General features: G+C 42.0%; 1 protein-coding gene across 1 annotated transcript in view; it reads right to left on the bottom strand.

The window, feature by feature from the left end:
- Positions 1–4,788: 4,788 nt before the first annotated feature.
- Positions 4,789–27,328, bottom strand: part of VAMP2 (vesicle associated membrane protein 2) — a 52,117-nt gene continuing 29,577 nt past the window's right edge. Inside the window, exons 2-5 of the mRNA XM_054166952.1 lie at positions 15,700–15,814; positions 10,367–10,525; positions 8,339–8,390; positions 4,789–6,113 (exon numbers count right to left, since the gene is read on the bottom strand). Of these exons, the coding sequence (XP_054022927.1) occupies positions 6,097–6,113; positions 8,339–8,390; positions 10,367–10,525; positions 15,700–15,814 (343 nt within the window). The 3' untranslated portion in view covers positions 4,789–6,096. The remainder of the gene's footprint in view (positions 6,114–8,338; positions 8,391–10,366; positions 10,526–15,699; positions 15,815–27,328) is intronic.

The following is a 27,328-nucleotide window of genomic DNA, read 5'->3' as shown; positions in this document are numbered from 1 at the left end:
GTCCTCAATCACTTCTGTAGCTGACAACAGCATCATGTCTTTGAATGGCATTCCCAAAGGGTGCTCTTTGCAAAAAAATACTAGATCATTCTTACTGCACATATCTCCTGTGTTTACAAGAAAAAAAGGGAAAAGAAGTAAATTTGACTGCCATGTGTCATTTTAAGTATCGGTCCGTATGCACTTCAATGGCTTAGCACTGCTTAATTTTGACATATGAAAGGTGCTTGTATGTATAGCCACTAAAAGGAGCTTACTGAATGGTGGCTGTATTTCACTTAAACCGTTTCCCAGTTTACTACTTTGTCCTTATCACACTATCCTTATTTGCCATTTCCTCTCTTCCATCAAAATTGCTTAAATTACTACTATAATAAATGCCAAATACATTTAATTAAAATTCCAGCATTACAACTGAAGTATCAGCAAAAATGTTGTTGTCTGGCAGTTGGGAGCCATCTTTGATATCACATAACTCTGGACCAGGGGTCTAATCCCATCAGTGGATGCAGGTTTGAGGACAGCGGGATGTTATATAGAGGAAGTTTTGCTCCACTCAGGCTTGCCTCAGCTCTGATTGAGGTGGCATGGCAGAAGGCAGGGAGTCAACTCAGAGGGCAGAAGAACAACCCAAGCCCCAATGTGCTATGGTCCAAATATGCTACACTCCAAAATCAAAAAGGCTTCCTAAGAGAATGAAGAGAGACTTGAAAAATAATGGAGAAGCTAGACGCAGCGGGAAGAGCTGAAGAATGGAGAAGCTTTTTCTTGATTATCTTTGTTGTTCTCTTTCATATTTTCTCTTTAAGTACTTTGCCCTTTCCAACTTACAGCACATGGCTTCTTTGGTTGAATAGAGCGTTACGTATGAACCACAATACGGTATTCATGTTTTAAACCAGCACAGGTTATGATTTTTGCTTTGGAGAGTTAGCAGATGTGATACAGCCATGACAGAATGAGGTTACTGCAGAAATGACTCATTGTTGAATAATCAAGTGTTTACTCCACCAAAATGGCATGTAACCAGACTGCCACAGTTTTTCTTTATTGTAAGATGTAGCTTTCAAATGTCAGTGCATCAGGAAGAAAGGTAAACTCCTTGGGTGGCTCAGATCTCCTTTATGTATGTGTTTAAAGGCAGTCTTCTGGTTCTCAATGGAGAAAACAAGCTACTGAGCACATCAATGGAGGTATACATTAATGAAATAAGGGAAATAAGCTGAAGAGGAAAACAAAATCCCGTCTTGAAGTGGAATAGAGAAGTGTTTCTGAAGGAAACTAGATGAAGAAAGAACCATTGCTGTGAGGTTCTGGTTTGATTGTTTCATACACCCCAGTCTAGTGTCCCTCCTGAAAATAATGTCACTATCTGAGAAATCTTCTGCCAATCATTTCTCCAGATACAATTCATTTTTTTTCAAACTACATTCTCTCCCTTTTTGTTTTTGCTCTTAAAGAACATGATTCTATGGTGCTTGTGCTTTCTGTTGCATGAAACACATGCTCAAATGTATCACCTAAAAAGAGGTGAGAGGGAGAATTGTCTGGAAAATCATCTCACTCTTCTGACTACACAGGAGGCCCAAAGGTTATGATCTGTTATGGCTCTAAAGTTCAAATCAGGGCATGAATCCAGACCAAAGAGACTTTGTTCTCTTCGAGGCCTTTCTCCAATACTCACTGTGTACACTGGGAGCAAGCCCAGTGCCTTATATGGCTACAGTTTTAGCTCTCTTACCTGTTTAAAGGGCAGGAGAAGCAGGGTTGAGACCTAAATTCTGGATCACACCCAAGTGCTCTCTAGTTTCTTTGTCTAACACCATGTGTGATCAAGGCACTATTATAAAAAAACTAATAGATTATGCATTCTCCCACTGAGTGGATAACCTCTCATGGAAGAGAGAAAAACTGTAAGATCATGAAAAGGAGCTGAGCAACATCTGAGCTTCTACAAGATCCTGAAGTTTGAGTCTCTCAGGGTAGTTACACTTCCGAGAAGCAGATGTCAAGCACCATGTTACAGGTATGTTCTAACACAGCTGTCAAGTCATGAACTTGATCTTAAGAGCTAAAATCCATTGTATTCTGACAAGATGCTGCTCAGCTGTTCATAAAGATAGGTGAAGCCTTGTTAGAGGAGCAGTGACAGAAATGAGACACAGAAACACAAGAATGTGAAAAGGTCTTGCTACCCAGACAAAACAGCAGATTGTGGCAGCTCTAATTAGTTCCTTGTACAGTTAATAATGCTCTGTTCTTCCATCAATGTGTTTAAGTCACTTATTGCAGATCCCTATTTAAAAACAACACAGCCAAGTAGTTTATTTGCCTGCACTGTTCCAGGGCTAACCTCATGCAGGTTCCAGTAGAATTAGTGTCAGATATAAAAGTCAAACTGTCTACATTTCTAAATCACTTCTTGTCTTACAGACCCTAGGTTATGTTCAGAATCTTTATCAGATTCTCCCCTCCTCCATCTTATAATATTGGATTATGTTGGAGTCACTGTGCTGTTATGTAATGCTGTCAGGGGAGAATCAGGTCAAGTGCCCTGTTTGGACTTCCACGTTGCTTGCTCCTGCAAGTTCCATGTACCAAGTTGTTTAGGTTTAAAGCCACTCTTATGTTACCATGAGGAGAGCTGAATTACAAGGAAGAAGCTGTAATGCCCAAGCAGGACTTTACTAGCCTGTGGATGCAAGTAACACTTCTTCAACATCAGGAGCTGACGGGCACTCTTTGGCAAGCCAAAAAGCAGCTGTAGTACAAGCACAGACCCAGCTCCTAACCATCCCATTTCAGCTATGCTGCTTATGAGTATCCTGTCATACTGGCATATTTGCTGTACAGCTGTGGCCCAGAAATCAGAGCAAGAGTAAGTGCTTCCTGGAAGGACGGGATATGCAACCCTCGATGCCTAACTCTGGCTAGAACTGTGAAAATCCTTGCTTACTGGCAAAGAAGTCTTCAATTCAGTCCCCAAAATGGCAGTCAGAAAGCAATCATCCTTGTGTCCCCCTAAGAGATTGCTGGGGGGCAGGTGAAAGGAAGCCCTTTTGTGCCTTTTTACCAGCCCAGGGTTAAAGCCTAGGCGGCAGTTAGTGATGAAGAGTAGTAGTTGAAATTCTACTCAGTAATTGAAAATCTAAGCAGTGCTGACTAAACAAGAATAAGTAAACCTTTTCATGGGAAATTTACTGTTACAGGTAGGCAGTTGTAACTGCACATTTTAAATGTAGAGGCAGTGAGTGGAAGGCAATCAATCCTGGCTTCAACACAAATAAGATCTCCAACTGGGCTTATATAGATTGTCCTCTGTACAAGTCCATGTATAGGTGATGATGTTGCACAATCTATGACCCTGAATGGCCCTAAATTACCATCCTCTGCAGAAGCAGCATCAGATCTGTGCATTAGGGAAGGACATAGTTGTTCATGCTTCCTGGGCTGAATTTGAAATGTTACATGCCTTAGCTTACTTATCGCAATCAACCACAGCACAACTAGCAAACATTGAACACCCACAAGCACTCTACATGCAAACAACTTTAAAGGAGTAAAACATTAATTTAGCATATTTCATTAATACACAAGCATTTTACAACCCACTAAAGGCTAAGTTTCTTGTCTAAACTTTTCCTTGCAAATTCTCACCAACATTTAGCAGTCATCCCATCAGTTACTGTTTTAATGGAGAATGAGCACACATTCCACAACCAGCAGTGTCTCTTCTCAACTCTCCCTGAAGTTCCCACTTTGATTATTAACTGGCTTGAGATATGTTAGCTGGAAGGATGCAAAACTTTGCATCCTTATAGCAGTGTCATTTAGAAACTGCATCTTTGTCACTAGAGGATTCCCCCATTGATGTGTTTTTGCAGCCATATCAGCATAGTCAGATTAGATGGTGATAGGAGAAGGCATTGGGTATGTGAAGGATCTGTATCAACATAAAACCTTAGTGATTGTACCACCTCCAGTGAGATCTCATCTCATGGGTCTTTTCAGCATTCTTGTAGAGGAGCCCTGTGAGGATGGGATATGAGCAGCAGGGTCTCACTCTTAGGAAATAATTCTTTCATACCAGCCAGATATCTTAGTAGTTTAAAAGGGGTCCTGAATTTGGACAGCTTATTCCTTTTCCAGTGAAGGCTCAATTATGTGCAACATTCAGTTGTGGCACCTCCCAGAGTCAAGTCCTTTATAATTTTCTGTCTGGCCCATGGAGATTTTAGAATTGTCTATGTCTGCTCTCAGCTGAAGGACTGAGGTCCGCAGGGCATATTAGGGACTCCAGTAGCACATTAGTAACTTTGAAAATAGTAAGTCACCACTTACTACTTCATGAAATGAAACATTGTGTGTGAGTACAAAGTAGTGAATATATAGAGGGGGAAATGCACTGCTTATTCTCTCTGAAAAATTCTACATAAGCACAGTTTGTATATACATATCCACTGCAACACACTGAGCTGGAGACCATGTCAAGAGAGATGGTCCAGAGTGGGAATCTTTACGCTACTATTGTCACCATGTCCATACTCTCATTAAACTGCAGAGACAAAGAAAGAAAGAAACAAACAAACAAAACCCAAACAAAACCAAACAACACAAAACCAAAAGAAATTTATTTAGTTTTAAAATCCTATTAATCATTCTTGGAAACTCTGCTGGCATTATCCTTAAAAGACCCTTTCAGAATTTCCTGGCTTAACATTTGATAATTCTTTTTAAGTTTGGTCAACTGTGGTTAAGTTATTCAGTGCTTAAAATAGAGGAAAATAAATAAATAAATAAATACAAGGAATTCAACATTTGGGAGAAGCCCTATGACAATAACATGCAAGAACTTTCAAACAGCAATATATAATTTCTCTTAGTTACATAAGATGTTGGTTTAAAGTAATCAAGCACGAAAATATCTCGGATGAGCGCTTTAAAAAGACAACACTATAATTTATGAACTATATACACACACACAAATAAAATACTTTAAAAGCCTGTTAACACCAACACTCTGGATCAGTGCTTCTTTGCCTTCCTCTTCTCCAGGAAAGCTTTGCTAGGCACCCTTCCCTCTCTCAGCCTCTCTCTACTGTTCCCTCTGTTTACCCACATCATCATCTTCTTGATTTTGAATGATCCTCACTGTGGGGATCATTTCTGCAAAGTGGTGCAGAGGTAGCTTCCTACAGTTGTGCTGGGAAGCCACAAACATCACCAAAGTTGTTCATGTGCTTTAAGTCAGGGCCATCAATATTGGAGACTGGAGTTTCAAGAATGACAAACAGTGCCTTGACTTTTTGGAAAGAGTCTGGATCTTGGCCATACATGATGCTTGCATCACCCTTCCTGCATTTAACCTGGCTTTTTAAAGATTGTTCTAGCTAATGCTTTTTCAGTTGTACAGTTTTCTTTCTGGTTTTCATATTGAGGCTATTCTGTTTGTACAGAGTACCCCATAAGGAAAAAATTTCTATCCACATAAGATGCTAATCCAGTTCTATTTATTTTCTGCAGGCAATGTTTGTAGACTTGAATACTACAGCTAAGAATAAAAAAATATCTGTGCTAGGTGTTGAAGTTTAAATGTCTTACACAAATATTGTGGGTACCACTCTCTTCCATGGGCGCAGCAGATACTACCTCAAAAAGTTACAATTAACAGTGGATTTTTCCATCCAACTTTACGCACTCAGAATGAGAATTCCAGCCCTAATATTTGCTTCAACCTTAGGTTTGGGTCCAATCCACCTGACAGTGTCCCTTTAAGCAGGAGCTTCCCCATAACTGCATTCTCTTATTCCAAGATGTTTAGGATGCTTTTCATATACTACAGTTTCTGAAGGTCAGTGCGTACACATTTTAAGACACGGTGATAAGACAGTGTATGGAACTACTTGGCAGTATTTAGCTGGTACAGTTTCTCGTGGAAACAACAGAATTCCAAAACACACCACACTGAATGCATATGGGTTATTACAAGCAAAAATCCCACGAGATTGGGAATTAAAAAGCGGAGTTCAACAAAGGAACACTGATATCATTGGTCAATATGAACAAAGTTGTGCCAAGTCTTCCTTCTTTGCTTTTTCAAGTGGAGAAATAAACTGGGGAAGGAAGCAGAAAGGGGAAAAAAGGGGGAGGGGGGGAGGAGAAGACAAAAACCAGCAGTTATTGCAGAGTTACTGTTGTACTTAAGCTCACAAAGCACATGCTGTCACAGAATGGCAAACACTTTTAATATATCTTCACTGAAAAAACATGAGATGCTTTGCACACAGTACACTTTCCTACCTGAAATAAGAATACCCTCCTGTATTAAAGGAGGGGGAACTGGGGTGCAAAACCAAGAGATTTTGGCTCAAAGCAGAGAAGGGGCAAGGACTGGTGGTCATGTTAGCCACCATCCCCAGCTCTAGCGATGCCTGCATTCCCACATGTTTTAACTCTTTCTTCAGCAGGGAGACAGCCTGCTTTTCCAGAGCCCCACTACCAGGATAGCAGGAGCCTGCCTTGGGCCACTGCACCACCCCATGGTAGCTTGTTACTGTGAGGACCTACCCAATTTATCTCCTATAGCCGCCCCAGCATGAGTTGATCGGATTCAAATCAGTGACTGAAGACACCGTACAGTCCTTGCCTGTGACAGCACTTGAACACTTGCTGTCAACAGGACTTAAACATCTACTTGAGCGCTACTATAAATAAATACATCATTAAGTTAAATACGTGGGGTCCTTCCTGAAGTTGCAACCTTTAACAGAAGCATCAAATAGACTGAAAAAAATAATAAAATAATAAAAGATCCAGATGTTAAAAACATTTAAATCTCACTAAGCTTTAATCTCACATTTAAATGTTTAAATCTCACTAGATCACTAAGCAAGATCTCACTATGGTGAGCCATGACACAAGTTTGATGATGTGACAGTCAAGTTTCTGATTAAATATCCTGAAACCAACCATCACACCTGCTATGTCTGTTTCCAAATATACCAGGACAGGCATCCAGCAGGCTGGGAAACATCAGATGATTGACTTGATGATCTTTGAGGTCTTTTCCAACCAAAACAATTCTATGATTATTACTAATCATTTCAGCCTTAACTTCTAAGGAGAAGTTACAGGCTATCTCATCTGCTTTTCCCTTTCTTGTTAAGATACACATAGTGCTCATTGATACATATATGCAGAGCAATCCATTCAGTGGCTGCACGTCTGGCTGCCCAGGTTGCTGCACCAAAATGCAGAACAGAGGGCTGGCTTTCCCTTGAAGCCACTTGCTTTGAGTACCCAGTTAATATAGTTAATTAATATCTAGCCATTTCCCATTCTTGCCCTATCAGTGTTACGAAACCCTAGAATTATTCTGGGTTACTCTGATGCCAGCATTCATAAAACTAATAAGCCGCCACATGTATCTCAATCCCTTTAGTCATGTTTACAGGTGATTCTGTAAGCCTCCTTTGCAGAAGCCACAGAACGAAATGGAAACATGCAGACAAGGCATGTAATTTGAGAGCTGGGGAATTAATTCACATCCATAATCTGGCTCCTGGTGAATCTCTTCTAGGTTACTGGCTGGATTAATGCAATGTTACAGTTATGTCACATAATGCCTGTTGCTAACAGAGGTTACATAAATGAAATGTTTGGTTCCTGTCATTACAAGATACCTGGCTCCCAAACAGCATGACAGCTATTATTCATTCATATGTTATCTTTCCTGTGACAAATGTGTGCAATGAGGCAATCTTTGGAGGCAAGGATTCGGTGAGACTTTGGGCATTTTTTTAACAATACTTAGGTACTCAGAATGCAAAGGGATTTTCCAAAGCACCAACATTTCCAGTTGTAGCTGGTTTGGTGGGAACCAGGCACCTACACTCATTAAAAAAATTCATCAGATGCTTGTTTGCTGGGGAGGTTTTACCCTCTTTTCATAGGCATGATTCAAATGTTACTGTTCTCACTAGAAAACACCAGGACCATGGCACTGATTGTAAAGAAAGGAAGATATCTGAGACTGCATAAAAATGTATAGAAAGAGAAAAAGGGAGAATCTTTAATCCTAGGGGAAGTTATGTAACATGCAAGTGTAAAATATATTAAATACCAACAAATTCCATCTATATAGTTGTCCAGAGAGTTTGCAGTAATTCTCAGTACAGCAGCATGACACTAGAAGGGCAATTTGACAAATTAAACAGTTTAAAGATTTCAGAGCCACCTTTTATTTTGGTGTTTTTTTTTTTTTTTCCCCCAATACATAAGCACTTGTAAGTCACAGAGCTACTGAGATCATAAACAAAAGAGAAAATTAATTACTCACTTATAATTATAATGAGAATGACTGCGCATACTACACCGAGGATGATCATCATCTATAAAAAGAAAGTTTTGATGGAAAAAAATAGTCAGGTTTTCACATGAAAGACATTAACCTCTTAGGTGTTTTTTTCTTTTATTTAATGCCTCATTCCTTGCACTTTTAACTGCAGACACATTTCAACAGGCTTGTTAAGGCCCCAGATACACTGTCAGTATTAGGAACAGTTGATCTTCTGCAATAGACATAGCCTCTTGTCAAAGCTAGCAAGTTCTTCCCAATCGACTAAGATGCAGTGACCAACCTTGTCCATTCTCAGCAGGAAAGAAAAGTAAAATTCTGAAGGTGAACAACTTCAGAGGCAATTTGAGTGGCTGCATTCACACATGGCCATGTACCACTTCTTTACTGTGTTTCCATAGCCAGGAAAGAGGCAGCTGGTGATATCTAGAGCCCAGCAGCTATTTGTGCTGGCTTTGTGTACTTTTGCTGTTGAATGACAGAGCCCATGCCTGCTAGTGGAGTTTCCAGCACGTTAGCTGAAAATAGCTCCTTGGAAAGTTGAAGTCTGTTTCCACAGGAACAGATAGATCACATCCAGCTGTGCACAGACCATACCAGAACTGAGTTGTGTGGGGCAGAGGCTCCCACATGAGACTTGCTGAATGCTAACGAGGCCACCCGAGATACTGCAATCTAATTCCCATCATTACCCTATTGAGGGTGGGAAGATTGAAAAACAATAAACAGGGACATGTCAAATGAAGGCCTTCACTCCTCCCTACATATGCCTGGAGAACAGAGACAGCCATTCACTAGCAGGAGATTAATTTTTCCTCTTCTTTTGGGTGTTTGGAAGCCAGGGGAAGGACATGGGGGATTTCTTTGTCAGAGTAAAGCAGGAAGGGACAATGAAGAAAAGAGAATGAGAGTAGGTTTGAAGGTCTAGTGTAGTGTAGGTCATCGTGGTGACTGCAGTCAGCATGAATGAACTGAACTCAAAATCTGTGCCTGTAGATCCCGAAAGCCCTGCTTCCTCACTGTCAGTCAAAGCAACTGGGCAACAGTTAGAAGAGGCCCAGAGGAACTGCATGGCAGAATTTCTCACCTAGATCCACTTTTGCTAAAGTGGTTGTGTATGTAGCTTACCCAGAATATTTTGCCTTGCTTTGCACTTCATAGCACTGTGGATTGAAGAGACAAAGCAAGCAACAGACTGGTGAGAGATACAAGCGGGATTCTCCTTTAGGAACATGTGAATTTATGTGGCTGGAAATGAATGAGCATCAGCAAAAGGTGGTACTGAAGAGAAAGGGAAATGAAGCTGAACTTTTGGCATAGTGTTGAGGTTAGTGATGCATACGTAGAAAGAAGCAAAAGTCTTATATGAATAAAACAAGCTGAAGTTTCTGGGTACAGAAAAAACAAATCCTGATGGGAGATCTGACAAACCAAAGGGAAGTGAAGGTATCTTTGTTAGTGTGAAAGGCTGAGACTTTAATCAACCAGCTCCCTCTGTTGTCTTCAAAGTTCTGCTCTCCCCTATCTCTCTCTCTTTAAAATAACAGTCATTTCTGCACTTCTCACAGTGGTTTGTGGAACCAAGTTGGGGTTTTTCATAGTTTACCATTCTAAAGAAGGATCAAGAGACTGATGATCTCTCATAAGGAAAAAGCATCTTTACTCCTGCTACTAGAATTTGCTACACCTGTTCAGGTTTTGTGGTTCCCACAGGGAACTGACGTGAATTAACAGGGTATGCTCTCCCATCCCCATATGCAGGCAGTGCTTGAAGCATCAAAATTTACAGCGAAATTTTATGTACTGCAGAATTTATCTAAAGATAAGTTCTGATAAAGATCAAAGTTGCTTGACTTATTATCCTGGTGCCCAGCAGGCAAGGCATCTCTTTCTCCTCTTGATAAGAAGAGACCACTAAGAGGTGCCATCCTGCAAGTGAAGTCCCATTAATTGCAAGTGAAAGTAATGTCTGTCATGAAGTGATCCTTAACAAAAAATTATATTCTTTACCTTGCAATTTTTCCACCAGTATTTTCTCTTCAGTTTGGCTGCACTGGTTTCAAACTGTGAGGCACCTGCTTGCAATGCATCTGCCCGGTTGTCAAGCTCTGATAGCTTCTGGTCTCTTTCTAGCACCTTGTCCACGTTCATTCTCATGATGTCTACCACCTGCAAAGACACAGCCTTATGTTAGATTCCACACACAGAAAGCCGAAGGTTACCCACCCCTATATTCCCACTCTGGAATATCACATGTCATACTGAAACCAGCCTTCTGCTGGGATGGTATGTGCAGGCAGTTACCTAGTCAGTGCCTCAAAACCCATGCCTATGGGAGCAGACACAGCAAGAACAAGATGAGCATAGCTATAAGTGTGCTCAGATGCCCTTCAGGGTTAAAAAAATTAAGGGCTATTATGGAATACCTTAACTAGTTTCATTAAAGCTTTTCATGTCTTTTACCTACAACTAGTTACATCACTATAGACACAAAAATCTGATGGGGACCAGTACCTCTAATAATACAATTTGGTTGATATTTGTCCAGTCATCACTAAGACCAAGCCATGATTTTTCATATGAATTTTATATGACTTACTTGCTTGAACTAGAGAAATCACCTAGATAAAGGCCCTCTGTAAAGGGAAGTGTATGGATTTCCTGACCAAGGAACTTACTTATTCTGCAGATCTTTCTCAAACAAGATGACTTCCCAGCCATGACTTGAACTCCTGCTTGAAAGCGTAGGATGGGAACATTTTGCCTGAGAAAATTGAGCCCTGAGTTGTATCAGGGAGCTCAGCACATGCCACCTCACTGCACAGCTTCTGTGAGAAGTGTGCACAGCCAGTACACAATAGGTAAAGCCCCTTCATGCACATTTCATACATTAAGTTAGGTAAAAGTCTCCTAGCAAGCCAATGACTCTAAACAATGATCTTGTATGAATTCATCACTATGGTTAAGTGTTAGATAGCACACCAATCTCAGCAATGTTGTGTTCTCTTTCTCCAGCAGTGGTTTAACTATTACATGCAAAACCTCAGAGTTATTAAAAAACTTACAATATTTAAATACAGTGAGGTGAAACCAGCAGTAAAAGAATCTTTGAAAGGACTGGCATAGGGTTAAATGCTGCTACAAAACTCAAAAAGTCTTGTTTCACTTGGGTTTGTTTGTTTACAGAGTCAAATCTTTTGGTCAACTCAAATTTTCTTACTTGCTTTTCCAACCAAAAACTTTCAAAGAATTTAACTTCACATCAGATAAAAAAACCAAAGTACTTTTATTTTCATTTCTCAGCTGACACGTAGCTGCATTTTGGTACAATGTATTGTAATGAAAATTTTCAGAGGTTACATCAAGCTGGAAGCGACCCTAAAAGGTCATCTTGATTAACTCCCTGCAGTCAGCAGGGACACCTCCAACTAGATCAGGCTGCCCAGGGCCACATCAAGTCTGATCTTGAATGTCTCCAGGGATGAGGCTTCACATCCCTGGGTAACCTGTTCTAGTGTTTTACCACTCTCATCATAAAGAACTTCCTCCTTATGACCAACCCTCCTCCAGTTTCAAACCATTGCCCCTCATATTATCACTACAAGCCCTTCTAAACAGTCCTTCCCAAGCCTTCCTTTAGGTCCCCTTCAGATATTGAAATGTAGCTGTAAGGTCTCCCCAGAGCCTTCTGTTCTCGAGGCTGAACAGCCCCAACTTTTCCAGCCTGTCTTTACAGCAGAGGTGCTCCAGCCCTCTGACCTTTGTGGTCTCCTCTCGACCTGGTCCAGCAGGTCTATGTTCCTCTTGTGTTGGGGGTCTCATAGCAGGCCACAATACTCCAAGCAAGGTCTTACCAGAGCAGAGCAGCAGAATCACCTCTCTTGACCTGCTGGCCACACGTCTTCGTATGCAGGCCAGGAGGCCACTGGCCTTCTGGGCTGCGAGTGTTCGTTGTTGGCTCATATCCAGCTTCTCATCCACCAGTACCGCAAGTCCTTTTATGCAGTGCTGCTCTCAATCTCTTCATCCTGCAGCCTGCATTAATATCGAGGATTGCCCCAACCTAGGTGCAGGACCTGGCTCTTTGCCTTATTGAACTTCATTAGGTTCTCCTCAGCCCACTTTTCCAGCCTGTCCAGGTCCCTCTGGATGGCATCCTGTCCTTCATTCTTATCAGCCACAGTACTCAGCTTGGTATCATCTGCAAACTTGCTGAGGGTGCCCTCAATTCCACTGTCTATATCATCAATGAAGATACTGAACAGCACTGGTTCCAGTACAGACCCTTGAGGGACACCTCTTGTCACCTCTCTCCATCTGGACATCAAGCCATTTACCACTATGTTTGTATGCAATCATCCAACCAATTCCTTATTCACTGGACAGTCCACCCATCAAATCCACCTCTCTCAAGTTTAGAGAGAAGGATGTTGTGGGGGACTGTGTCAAAGGCTTCACAAAACTCCAGACAGGTGACACCTGTTGATCTTCCCTTGTCCACTGTTGGAGTTACACCATCTTAGAAAGGCACTAGGTTGGTTAGGCAGGGCTTGTCCTTGTGAAGCCATGCTAGCAGTCTTGAATCACCTCCCTGTATTTCAGTATAGCTTCTAGGAGGATCTGTTCCATGATCTTCCCAGGCACAGAGGTGAGGCTGACAGGATGGTAGTTTCCAGGGTCCTCTTTTTCACCCTATTTAAAAATGGGTGCCATGTTTCCCTTATTCCAGTCTCCAGGGACTTCACCTGACTGCCAGGACTTTTCAAATATTATGGAGAGTGGCTTTACAATTACATAATCCAGTTCCTTCAGACCCATGGGATGGATGTCTTAATTTTAAAACATTTGAAAATGATGAAAGAAAATACGATAACATTTCCTACTCATTCTCTTCCTTTTTTCCCCTCACAACTATTTACTGAATTTAATCGGACTGCAGTGAATACTTGTCCAGATAAAACTGCATTTTTGTCAAATAAATGTTTTTCTATACTAAACCAAACATCTGGGCCTTAAATAATAAGATCTAGGATGCCTAGAGAAACCACAGGAGAAAACCCAACATGGATATAGCTGAAATACTGTATCATCATTGACAAATCATTACAAATGTCAGGGATTTTACTAAGACCTACACTATTCTCTTACACAAAGTCTTGATTGTATTGCCGAGTTCTGGGTTTGGGTCTGAAGTGCTGTGCAGAGCAAAGCAGAATCGCCAAAGGAGTGTAGCGCAGTGCTGTGGTGTTTGGTGCCACCTACAGATTACTTTCCCACAGGACATGAAAGAAAACGACCAGGAAAACTAGTCGGGAGGTCAAAGCAAGGCTTAAGAAGGCAGATGTCCTTAGGTGCTATAGACCAGTTTCATCCTAGTGACTTCACAGGGCTGAAATCCCAGTACTGTTTTTCTCCCTTGGCTATACTTATTCTGAGATTTCCCTATTAAACAAGGTTCTGCCTGCCCTGTGCCATGCACTGAAAATGCATGCCAACCTCAGCTTCCTGCCCAAATGAGAGGTGAAAAAAACATGGATCCTGACTATCACCCATATAAGCCTCAAATGCCCTCGTACTGGGTGGAAGTTCCTTACAAAATTACACCATCATACTTCACAAGACAGGCTTCCATGGGCTTAAATAAAAAGTTGTACTGCAGGTATTCTCAGGGACTACCCCCATAAGCAGTGGTATGCTCAGTTATTCCAATTATCCCAGCAGTTAGATGGACACTGGCATTACAGCCAAGGTGACAGGGTAATACATGTGCTACAGGAATCTAAGGATCCACACTGTAATAGGCACGTGGTCCTCCAAATCCAACAAAAGGAATGGGGATTTAGAATACATAGAATACATAGAATAAACCAGGCTGGAAGAGACCTTCAAGATCATCGCGTCCAACCCATCAACCAATCCAACACCGCCCAAACAACTAACCCACGGCACCAAGCACCCCGTCAAGTCTTCTCCTAAAAACCTCCAGTGATGGCGACTCCACCACCTCCCCAGGCAGCCCATTCCAATGGGCAATCACTCTCTCTGTATAGAACTTTTTTCTAACATCCAGCCTGAACCTCCCCTGGTGCAGCCTGAGACTGTGTCCTCTTGTTCTGGTACTGCTTGCCTGGGAGAAGAGACCAACATCCGTCTGTCTACAACCTCCCTTCAGGTAGTTGTAGAGAGTAATAAGGTCACCCCTGAGTCTCCTCCTCTCCAGGCTAAGCAACCCCAGCTCCCTCAGCCTCTCCTCGTAGGGCTTATGTTCCAAACCCCTCACCAACTTTGTTGCTCTTCTCTGGACTCGTTCCAGCAAGTCAACCTCCTTCCTAAACTGAGGGGCCCAGAACTGGACACAGTACTCGAGGTGCGGCCTAACCAGTGCAGTGTACAGGGGCAGAGTGACCTCCCTGCTCCTGCTGGCCACACTGTTCCTGATGCAGGCCAGGATGCCATTGGCCCTCTTAGCTGCCTGGGCACACTGCAGGCTCATGTTCAGTCTACCGTCGACCAGCACCCCCAGGTCCCTCTCAGCCTGGCTGCTCTCCAGCCACTCTGACCCCAGCCTGTAGCTCTGCATGGGGTTGCTGTGGCCAATGTGCAGAACCCGGCACTTGGATGTGTTCAATCTCATGCCGTTGGACTCTGTCCATCTGCCCAGCCTGTCAAGGTCCCTCTGCAGAGCCTCTCTACCCTCCAGCAGATCAACTCCTGCCCCCAGCTTGGTGTCGTCAGCAAATTTACTGATGATGGACTCGATGATTTGTTGAAGGCTTTGCTATGGCATCACATGTGGGTGCCTTTCCTTGGGAAGAAATTGTGATGATTAATTAGTAGTGCTCTGGGTGATGAACACAGGCCTCAGCTGTACAATTGTCATGGATTGAATCTATCTATGAGAGACTGACAGCCTGTCCCTGTGAACAGCCTGTGAGATTAGCATCTAACATTTGGGAACACAAGAACACACTGAAAGAGCTGATTCCACTTTGACATTTTCTTCCAACCTGACTCACTGGGGTGAATTAACGTATTGCCACCAACGGCTACATTTATGCTGCAGAGGTGTTGCGAGCGCGAGGATGCTCATACCCAGAACGCCTCCTGTGTTGTCTGACTCCTTGTAAATACCATCCTTCGGTAAACCTAATTTCCTAGATGCCCTGCCTTTAGAGGAGCACGAGGTGCTGGATCACTAGGGAGGAAATCATCTTACACAAAATGAAACAAAACAAAACACAACCAAACCAAACCAAACCAAACCAAACCAAACCACCACCAACAAACCACCCCAGCACATTACCATCCTTTTGGTGAGCAACAAATCACCTGGAGCCACTTACCTCATCCACCCGGGCTTGTGTCTGCTGCAGTCGTTTGTTGCTTGATATGTTGGCAGCAGGAGGTGGTCCTGCAGACCCAGCACTGGTAGGACCTTGTGTAGGAACTGGGGCAGACCTAGATGAAAACCAGAGAACAGAAAAAGTCACTGAACCTATTTCCTCTCTTTTACTGCCTTTTTAAACAGCAAGGAATTCAGATTGCCTGCCCTAAATTAAGCCAATGGCCAAACTGATCACAGGCCTGACTAGTAAGGCAGAGCTTATGTCCCACTGAGAAAACAGATGCTGCTCAAGGTATTTGGTGTTGATGTTACAGGAGCCAGGGCTGTAACATTGCCTTCTTCCTCTGTGTGCAAAGTGGCACCCTCCGCTGCTCCTTTACTTGCTTGGAAGCTAACCAAGTAAAGAGAAACAAAAGGAGAGGAGAAAGAAATAGAGGAGGAAGTGAGGGTGAGAATTACGCACGGCATAGGGTTAGTCATCTCAGGCATTCACAGAATCATCAAGGTTGGAAGAGACCTCAAAGCTCATCAAGTCCAACCTGTCACCACAGACCTCACAACTAAACCATGGCATCAAGTGCCACGTCCTATCCCCTCTTGAACACCTCCAGGGATGGTGACTCCACCACCTCCCTGGGCAGCCCATTCCAATGGCTAATGACTCTCTCAGTGAAGAACTTTCTCCTCACCTCGAGCCTAAACTTCCCCTGGTACAGCTTGAAACCATGTCCTCTTGTTCTGGTGCTGGTTGCCTGGGAGAAGAGACCAACCCCCTCCTGGCTACAATCACCCTTCAGGTAGTTGTAGACAGCAATAATTCAATAATACTTAACAAGCCCACCAGTGGTCGCCAGATACCCCACCAGAACAGCTGGCCAGGCTTACCTCTGCTACAGATCCTGGATAAATATTGGCATCAATGATGTGAACAGAGCTCTTTTCTTAAGCACCAACACTGACTTTCCCAAGCTTGATGTGAAACAAAAGTCCTCTAAAATCCAACAACAGATTCTGTCTCAGAACACAAGCCTGTGCAGACAAGTCACCCTGCCAGCCTGAACAAGATCCTTCAACCTTAGCCAGATGTTCTTCACACCCACACTTCAACCTGTGAAACCTCACCTTTCCTTTCAAGGGACCCTTGTCACTTCTGCCTGCAAAGAAACAAAACCTTTCTTGAAGCTGCAGAGGAAATCCCTAAGCATGTGAACTGAAAAATATCACAGATCCCACTCATGCATTGCCAATGCCTTCCCACAGTGACAGACTGAGAAGCGTGTTTCTCTGTGAATCATTCCCTTTTACATCCTGAGGTCTGATTAATGGTACTGGAATTATGGCCTCATTAGTATACTGTCAAAGCACCTGCAGCACTAAAGTTAGTTCCCCAGAAGCACCTTAATCTGCAAAATTCAGTTTGACAGTGTCTCCTGTGGACTGAAATCCCTGCAGATAACATTGAGCCTCACAGACTCATGGTGGTGCAGCAGTCATTTGTAAAGCCAGGGCACTTCTGTTTGTTAACTGTGGGTGGGAACGTCATTTTCAAGCATCAAAGAAAGGAACTTGAGCCATACACCTATTGCTCATCCTTTGAGGACTACACAGATGCCATTACAAACATAAAAGACCAGATGCTGCTTCCACCCACAATGGAATTACTCCACTGAAGGACCGTGGGCCAGGATCCCAGTAGAATTTATCCTGAGTCTACACTGTTGCCACAGAGGATCAAAATCTGACTATATTGTGTATCAGTCTCAAATAACACAAAACAAGAGCTCCCTGGAGCATGAACAGCTTCAAAGGGACTTCCTGGTACAACAACAGAACTAAAATTGAAGTTGTAAAATTTGTTTGCAGTCAAGAAAACAGGCTTTCCCCCAGTCAACACAAGTGGAATTTCGTCTCTGGAAACATTGTGTCACACTGTTCACAGCTACACACCTGAGCAGAGCTGCCCTCTTGAGCTAGGCACTGTTACATGCCAGAGACTACAGAAGGGAAGTGCATGAGAAGTGTTTTTCCTGGAAATGTGTTTCCACTAATAAGCACAGACTAAAGTGAAGTGGTGTTCTTGGTCAAAGACATGTGATGACTCAAAAGCTCAGTGCTTTACCCTGTGCCTTTCCTGTCCAGTAATTTTCATCTCTTTTTTTGCACTTCTCAAACTGTTCTTTAGCATAAAGTAAATACTTCCCCGTTTAATCTCTTCCATCACCTGGCTACCATTTAATTTGGTTTCAACTATATTTACTAGGGCTTCTCCGCTCCCTGTGTAAAGGAGAAATGGATGGGAAGAATAGGTGATTTTACAGCTGCCCTGACCAGCAGCAGTTACTGCAGAGAGATGGTAATCTTCATGCTAAGGTACAGCAAGCTTGTAATTAGCATGCCCATCTTAACTAATTACATGAAATCTAATACAAGAGCAAGCAGGACTGGGTGCTGCCTGCAGTGCAGAGCTACCCTTTCCAGACCTTATGTCTCTGGAATTGTGCCCTCCTGCTGCCTCACTCACAGCCTTATGGGCCAGAGCAATGAGCTGCCACAAGCAGAAGGGAAGCAGCACTCACAACAGTGGGGACAGCACACAGGCTCTAGGAAGTCAGTCCTTGAGCACATGCCTTTAATGCCACCAGCAGTTCTTGCAAGTTAACAAGACACGAGCCCTCTGTCGTTATTTAACAGCATGTAAGATCCAAAATAAACAAAACAAGCACAAAGATACCTGCATCATGTATCCTCCTTGCCTGCCAAAGCACTTCAGCATGGGACAGAGGGGCATCCATGCTTCTAGCTCAACCCTACTAGAGGTTGAGCTCTGTAGAAAGCATCCTGGCTGGGCAGCAGCAGAAGGCGGTACCTCCGTGAGCTAATGAGGTTCCAGTTCCACATGGCATCCATTAAGAGTTTGCCTATGAACTCAGTTTTTTTAGTAAGAAAATAATTGAAGGCAATGATGTTCTCTTGGATACAATGCAAAAATACTAGAATGAAAGCCCAGCCTGGATCTCTATAATGTTTCTGTTATTGCCTCTGTACTGTGTCACACCAGCTTATAATTTCTCAGAATCATTTTTCAATTACATTTACACAAAACATTAGCACTATGTTAGAGAGGTTTTCTTTTGAAATACATGAAGCATCACAACTTTAAAGTCCAATTTCTCATGGCCTGGCATGACTTTTGGGCTCCATCGCCGGGCCCCAAACCATCAGACTCCTGCACTATTTGAGTTTTCTAGAAAAAGTAAAAAAGCCACTGCTGATGCTGAGAATCCTCACTCCCAAGAACAGATCAAATTAATTTTGAAGGGGGAACAAAGCTCTATTATTGTTGCTGAAAAAAAAAATAAATCTTAAGCAAACATTGTTAAACAGTGACCTCTCTGCAATGTCAGAGCACCAGGGTACACTCTGAGACCATGATGAGTCCATTTATTCCAGGGCAACTATACCACATGCTCAGAACCTCAGCAGTTAGGTTGTTCTTTATGTAGCATTAGTTACATCCCTTTTCTCCTCCGTGCCAGATGCTGCTTCAGTGAGCACATGAACAATGTGACTGATGGAAGGCAGGTGCTGGATCTGTCTGTGTGTGCATGGAGCCACCTGGGAAGAAACATTTGGGAGCTGTCCTAGGAATTCAGTAATGTGGTTTCAGCTTATTCAGAGATCTTCAGTTCTTCTGGTTACTTGCTGGAACTGGTAGGTCAAAATCATAACTAAGATTTCTCATTTCACCTGGATATTTTGGAAGCAATTTAGTACTCAGTTCTAACAGTTAACTCTAATTAAGATAAAAAATATCCAGTGCTACCATTTTCCATTTCGGCACTGGCTGAAATAATATCAAGCATGACTGTAAGGAAGCTGATGGACTCGTGGTCCCATTTTTGTTCATATGCGTGAGCTACATAGGAGAAATTTTTCTGTGTTAGTCAGGCTAGCAAAGGGAGATGCACAATTTAAATACCAGGAGGACAGCAGGCCACCACTGTGATCTGGTACAGCTTACATTAGATCCTGATAGCTGCTTTTGGCAACTTGGTTTATCCGTCCAAAGAACCTTTTAAAGCCTTCAGCTATGGACCTAATCCCTTCAAAGTCTCTATCCTAACAGCACCGCAATAAGCCAAGGAAAAGCTGTTATCCCTGCATATGCCTAGGAAACAGGTACAAAGAGATTAAGTGGCCTGCCCAGTAGCCCAAAAAGCCTGTGACAGAGCAGCCCAGGCCTCCTTATTGCTATCTTTCTGCTCCTCTCTTCTTCAGCTACTGAATCCAAATGAAAGCTTGCAAACAATTTCTAATAGCAGGAATTATTTTCTACCCCTCAGACTTAGTGAGAAACATACAGTTTAAGGTTACAGAGCAAGGAAAGAGGGAAGTATATTGAACAGCTTTAGCCAGTGTCAGCTGGCAGTGCTCAGGGGAAAGGGACAGTGAAAGTGCACCAGGGCAGCAGCAGATTTGACTAATCATCCACATAAAAAGTGAAATGATTCCCAGTTTGATCTCTTTTCACAAACCCTTTCCCTGTTGTTCGGCTAAAACACAACTGCATAACCTTTTTAGTGTTATTTTACTGGCCAGGTACCATATTTATGTAGTAAGTATTTCCTGCTGTAACCAAACTTATGTGCATTTAAGACACTGTTCTTCCATTTGGACCCTGTCAAAAGGCATCTACCATTTGGGCTACATTTTTGAAGTGGGGTTTGACAGTTTGGGATTACAAAGGGATTTAAAAACAAAACAATACACAACACAGCACTGCCCCCTCTATTTAATTACAAAACAAATAAGAACATTTCCATAGTTCTGTGGTCTTGAGATGTAGCTCTAAAATAATAACAAAAATCAGATACAAATGCAAATTTCCACGCTACTGTATGCACGTAGTCACTACAGATGTCAGTGAAGATTTGGACCTATCAGTAACTGCAGAAACAAACCTCTCTTACATGGTCCCTCATGCTGACAGTGTTCACCTGCAAATTTAGATGCATCTGAAAGCTTTGAGGCATGGAAGATCTTTAAGGAAATAAAAAAGCTCCGTAACACCGGGGGTTTGCTGTTGGTTTTGAACTTGCTTTGTTTATTTCTACAGCTAAAACAAAATTTTCCACTGCTGATTTGCAAAGGGGACCTTTTCTGATAATACTTGGAGTCTGGCTTTCTAGAGGTATTTCCTAGTCCCCAGTTTTCTTTTAATTGGATTCTACCCCACAGGATTTTATTTCTGCAGTAGGTCAGTTTAGCTAACACTAGCACAAAATTGCTCTTAATCAGTTTGCTGTATGCATTTGACACAGTCCTACCAAACTGTAGCCTAACTGAAGAGGGCAGACTAAAATACTTTGACAGAGATGTTGGTTTTAACTGTGCTTTTCAGTGTTAATCTGAGTCCTTCAGTAAAAAATGTGACTATTGCAAATTAAATGACTGCAGACTTTAGCTTAGAATAGAATAGAATAGAATAGAATAGAATAGAATAGAATAGAATAGAATAGAATAAACCAGGTTGGAAGAGACCTTCGAAATCATCGTGTCCAACCTATCATCCAACACTACCCAATCAACTAAACCATGCAACCAAGCATCCTGTCAAGCCTCACCCTGAACACCCCCAGCGACGGCAACCCCACCACCTCCTCAGGCAGCCCATTCCAATGGGCAATCACTCTCTCTGTGTAAAACTTCCTCCTAACCTCCAGCCTAAACCTCCCCTGACGCAGCCTGAGACTGTGTCCTTTTGTTCTGGTATTTGGAAACAATTTCTCATGCTATTTGCAAGAATTGGGTAATAATGAGTAATGTTGAGTATATAAAAGGAATTATCGTTTAATATGTCTTAATTTTCTGAGGAAAATTGTGCTTTCCACACATTTTTGTTCTCAAATGTGATTTAGATGTACTACAAGCAATATTCTACAAGGACTCTGCCTTGTTACAAAATATTTACTCTAATCATCCACCAGAGAATAATGCTCTACATTTAATGTCTTGGGAACACATTTAATTAAATATTCCCACCAGTTTATTATGACTGCATTGACCATCTGGTGTGCTATATATGCATACAGAGGAAAAATTGAGGAACCTTAAGACACTACCTTTAATACTATTATCATTTGTTATGCTAGCAATGATTGACTGATTTATCTTCTACAGTATCTTCTCTTTAAGCCAAAAGAGTGTAACTTCCAAGGCTCAAAGCACCTGAATTTTTGAATCAAGCCAATTAGTTCAGCCAGATGATTTCTGTGACAAACATGAGAATTTGCCAGAAAGAGTTGCATTATTTCCATAACTTCTCTAAACCGCAGTCTTCACAGCCATCAGTTGCAGTGACTCAGGTGGGCTTTCTCTTAGTCAGAAAAGTAACATGAGGCAAATTTCCTTTTCTGAAATGTCAACACTACAGATTTTTTTAAATTATTATTATTCTTTCCCCTTGCTGTCATCTTTTGCAAAGGCTGTGGCTCAAGATAAAGTCAACACAATGAAGGGGTTCACGTGTTCAGCACTGACCAGGCTTTGCAGAGTCATCTGTGGATTTGCCTGGGGGATGATTAAGGTTTAGGTGACTCAGGGTGTTAGTGTACATATTCCATGTTCACAAATTAAAACCCCAGAACTACACTATAGAGCCCAGCTGCCTAACATGCATTAGTGGTTAATGATCACCTACCTAATAAAGCACCTGCACATATAAACTAATTCTACTACATCTTGTAGATGACAACTGACCAGTCTCAACTTCACTTTTCACTGGGCAAAAAGAAGGTTTAACAAAAATGTATGGAACTAATGAAGTAGGCAACCTACTAGGAAGTCACCATTTTAACCTGTAATGTACCTGATCCACTTAAAAGAGCTCAATTGCTGCTTGCATTACAGTTAGGAATTGTGTTGACTCAGAGTAGACCAAATCTGGGTTCTAACACTTTTTCAGGTTTTCATTTTTTCCACTTTCTTCTCTAAAAGCAGTGGCAGAGATGAGGGCTCTCCATCTCTTCCCAGAGGTGCAAAGCAGAAAATTGAGTCTCTCTGGGAACAACTGCAAGAAGGAAGGAAGAGCCTCGTCCTACTGAGCACTCAAAGGAACTGCTTGTGGGGCAGATCCACTGCACCCTACCAGGCACACCAGAGCAGAGAATCGCCACTGCCCTGCTGAGGTCAGCAGGGAGCTTAGCCCCTAAAAAATCTCTCCATTAAATTAGCTATAGACCTGGGTAATCGCTAATCAAATTACATCTAAACTTTTTTCACAGCTGCAAATCTATATATTCATAGAGACTGAACTGAGACAACTAAACAACTCCTTTGGAGCTCATTTCCTCAGACTTGGCAGTGGCTTTAGCCAGTTTTAATCCCCTCTTCTTGTTGTGGGGTTTTCTGATTGTTGTTTTGCATGGGGTTTCTTTGGTTTTGTTTTGTCCTTGTTGTTTTCTTTCTCTTTCTTCTTTTCTTAGAAAAGGGTTAATTGTCATTATTTGTTGATTTGAAATTAACTGTAATCTTTATACTAAATAAGGTTTAATTAAAGACTGAAAGCAAATACAAATGTCATGTATTATAAAATTCCCTTTCTCTTAATATTTATATTGACATTAACATTACATTGTGGGGGAAAAAAGGAGACATTTTGTTCTTTAAATTCACAGTCTCAGGCTGCGCCAGGGGAGGTTTAGGTTGGATGTTAGGAAGAAGTTCTATACAGAGAGAGTGATTGCCCATTGGAATGGGCTGCCCGGGGAGGTGGTGGAGTCACCGTCATTGGAGGTGTTCAGGAGAAGACTTGATGGGGTGCTTGGTGCCGTGGGTTAGTTGTTTGGGTGGTGTTGGATTGGTTGATGGGTTGGACGCAATGATCTTGAAGGTCTCTTCCAACCTGGTTTATTCTATGTATTCTATGTATTCTTAATTTGAATCAGGTGCCTTTCAGATAGAAATTACAGTTTAGTAAATACTTGTGGAAAATCCATCCATATTCATAATAATTAATCAGTAGAAAACATCTTCAGTGCAATGCCTACACAGAAAAATACCAAAACATTGTACTAAAGTAAATTTTTTAAAGGAAGTATTCTCTCTAGTTCCTAATTAGTTCCTAATTAGTGTTTTCTGTATCTCCTATTACTTGTTGCAAGGTTTCAGAATTAGCAAGTTTCAGGCTCTTATGTTGATCTCACTTCATTAGCTAACAGAATATCAACTGCTTATTTTTGTTGTTGCATTTTTTGGGGTTTTTTTTTTTTTTTTGGTTGTGGTTTGTTGTTTGGTTTTTTTTGACATTTCTCAATGTGTTAACCTTAAGGGTCCAGGTTATGGTGTGGGCTTAGGGCAATAAAAATGGAAGAAAGTTCAATTCTGTGATCTTCTTTTGTCACAAAATGGTTACTATGTCAAGTTAGTTGAATATAAATTAAATCTGGTGCTCAGCATGGATTGCAAATTTCAAATAGTGTAAGTGAGCACATCATCACAAAAACCCCCAAAAACTAGAATTTTGGTTTTTAAAGTGCCTTATACTCCATCAACCCTCTATGTTTTTTATCTTAATCAACCCCATTTGAAGTGATGAGGTCTTCCAACCACATCCCTAAGAGTTCTCAGCTTTGTAAAGTACATAGGTAGTAGCCTTTCTCCAGCTATTACAGCTTTGTCTTGCACACTGAGGTTACCTTAAACACCTGGAAAAAATAACACAAAGGCTCACCATCACAGGAAGAGTCACGTTTTTCTTTCTAGACAACTTTATTAAGGGAAATTTAGTTTATAATTAGGGAAGTACTTTTATTGGCACAACCCCCTCCAAACCAGCAAACAAAAACCCAGGAAGATTCAACAGAGAAATCAAATCCTGGAAAGCACAAAGCTAAATTACCTGTCTGAAATTAGGGAAAGAAAACTGACTGCAAACTGAAACAACACTGGAATAAAGCAGAAAAATCATTGAAACACACCAGGCTGTGGGAGAGGGGAAACCTAACAGAATGAAGTTTCAGCCAGTGCCTTTGTGAGATATGTCTGACACAACTCAAGAGTAAAGCAACAAAAACAGTCAGTATCATTGCTGTTGTTTTCCTCTCCATACTGGAAGAAAAATAAGAAACACAATCTGTCTTGGAAACTGTAGGAGAAAGGCATAAATACTAAATAGTTTGCTAGAGAAATGTTTCAAAAATTCTAAAGCCAGAGTACATTTGAACTAGCCAATGGTGGTACAAATCATTGTTTGGTTAATATTACAGATCCACAAAGCTCTATTTTAAACCTCTAGACCAATGGCTAAGGTTTGGTGGAAATGGCCAGCTTTAAGCAGAGTGCCGAGTTCTATTTCTGAGCAGAAGCTGGTGTACTTTGAAGTTCATGCTGATGTGGTACATTATGGTTAGACTCCAGCTATGTCTCATGCTTTATAACTTTCTGTGTAGGCTTCCAGAATCATGGGCTATACCCGAAGGAGGAAACAGGCAGCAGCTGGGCAGCGAGTGGGAGGGAAGGATCAGGGTAGAGCTTGACTCAGTCATCCCCAGCTCACTGACTCATGTACTGGTGCAGAAGAAACTGCTGTAATTTGTGGCTGGATGCAGTCAGTTAACTCTGAAGACTGTCATAGGAATGGTAAGATTGATATGCTTTCCCTACCTTTAAGCAACATTATTTGGAACACTGATATTTTCACTTGTCTTTTGAGAGGCCCAAACTGAAACTTAGAAGGATTGTTGGCTTCCATTTGTCTCTAAATTACATAGAATAGAACAGAACGGAACGGAACGGAACGGAACGGAATGGAATGGAATAGAATAGAATAGAATAGAATAGAATAGAATAGAATAGAATAGAATAGAATAGAATAGAATAGAATAGACCAGACCAGGTTGGAAAAGACCTTCAAGAACATCAAGTCCAACCTATCATCCAACACCATCTAATCAACTAAACAATACATAGAATACATAGAATACATAGAATAAACCAGGTTGGAAGAGACCTTCAAGATCATCGCGTCCAACCCATCAACCAATCCAACACCACCCAAACAACTAACCCACGGCACCAAGCACCCCATCAAGTCTTCTCCTGAAAACCTCCAGTGATGGCGACTCCACCACCTCCCCAGGCAGCCCATTCCAATGGGTCCAACCTATCATCCAACACCATCTAATCAACTAAACAATGGCACCAAGTGCCTCATCCAGTCTCCTCTTAAACACCTCCAGTGACAGTGACTCCACCACCTCCCTGGGCAGCCCATTCCAATGGCTAACAACTCTTTCTATGAAGAGCTTCTTCCTAACATCCAGCCTAAATCTCCCCTGGTACAGCTTGAGACTGTGTCCTCTTGTTGTGGTGCTGGTTGCCTGGGAGAAGAGACCAACCCTTACCTAGTTACAGCCTCACTTCAGGTAGTTGTAGACAGCAATAAGGTCTCCCCTGAGCCTCCTCTTCTCCCCCTCCACTTCCCAGTATTCTTGTTACACTTTAAAAGGAGGTCAACTGTTAACACTTCTTTTTTTTTTTTTTTTTAATTAAAAAAATCCCAGCCACGATGAGACAGTTGAAAGAAAGTCATATTTCCATCAGCAATGAAATGTTCTTGTAGCCTTGCCATAGCAATCTATTCAGTGGCAGTTTCATCACAGCTGAACTTTGTAGCATAATTACTATTCTTACTTATACTAAAGCTCAATTATCAGGAGGCTTATTAAGCTTAAATCTTCTCTAACTACTTGGCCAAGAGAACTACAGTGAACATTTTATTCCACCTATTTGTTACTTAAACAGCAGTCACACAGTATGTGGAAATGTTGATGGAACAGCATCAGTACCTGCACAGAAAGCTAAACGTTCAACCTTACTTCTCACAAAATGTCATGTTCAGCTCTTGAAGACCTCCCATGAAGCAGCCACCATCTGGAAGTGACTGTCCTTATCACAGATGCTCCACCTTCCCACAATGTCATGATTCACACAGAACACATTTTCTCCCCGTTTTCAACATCCATCTATCACTGAAACTTGATTCCACTTAGCCAAATCACAGAATCACAGAATCAACCAGGTTGGAAGTGACCTCCGAGATCATGAAGTCCAACCAATCACCCAAACCTGACTAATCAACTAGATCATGGAACCAAGTGCCTCATTCAGTCTTTTCTTAAACACCTCCAGGGATGTTGATGCCCCCACCCCCTGGGCAGCCCATTCCAATGGGCAATCTCTCTGTCTGTGAAGAACTTCTTACTAAGATCAAGCCTAAACTTCCCCCTGTGCATCTTGATACTGTGTCCTCTTGCTCTGTTGCTGGTTGCCCGGGAGACCAACACCCACCTGGCTACAACCACCCTTCAAGTAGGCAATAAGGTCTCCCCTGAGCCTCCTCTTCTCCAGGCTAAATAACACCAGATCCCTCAGCTACCCTTCATAGGGCTTGTGCTCTGGGCCCCTCACCAGCTTTGTTGCCCTTCTCTGGACACATTCCAGCAACTCAACGTCTTTATTGAATTGAGGGGCCCAGAACTGGACACAAGGTTTGGCAGTGCTGAGTACAGGGGCAGAATGACCTCCCTGCTCCTGCTGGCCACACTATTCTTGATACAGGCCAGGAT

The sequence above is a fragment of the Dryobates pubescens genome, chromosome 13 (genome assembly GCF_014839835.1).
Source record: "Dryobates pubescens isolate bDryPub1 chromosome 13, bDryPub1.pri, whole genome shotgun sequence".
Taxonomy (NCBI): domain Eukaryota; kingdom Metazoa; phylum Chordata; class Aves; order Piciformes; family Picidae; genus Dryobates; species Dryobates pubescens.
The sequence above is the reverse complement of the archived record's forward strand: the minus strand, read 5'-3'. Positions and strand labels throughout refer to the sequence as shown.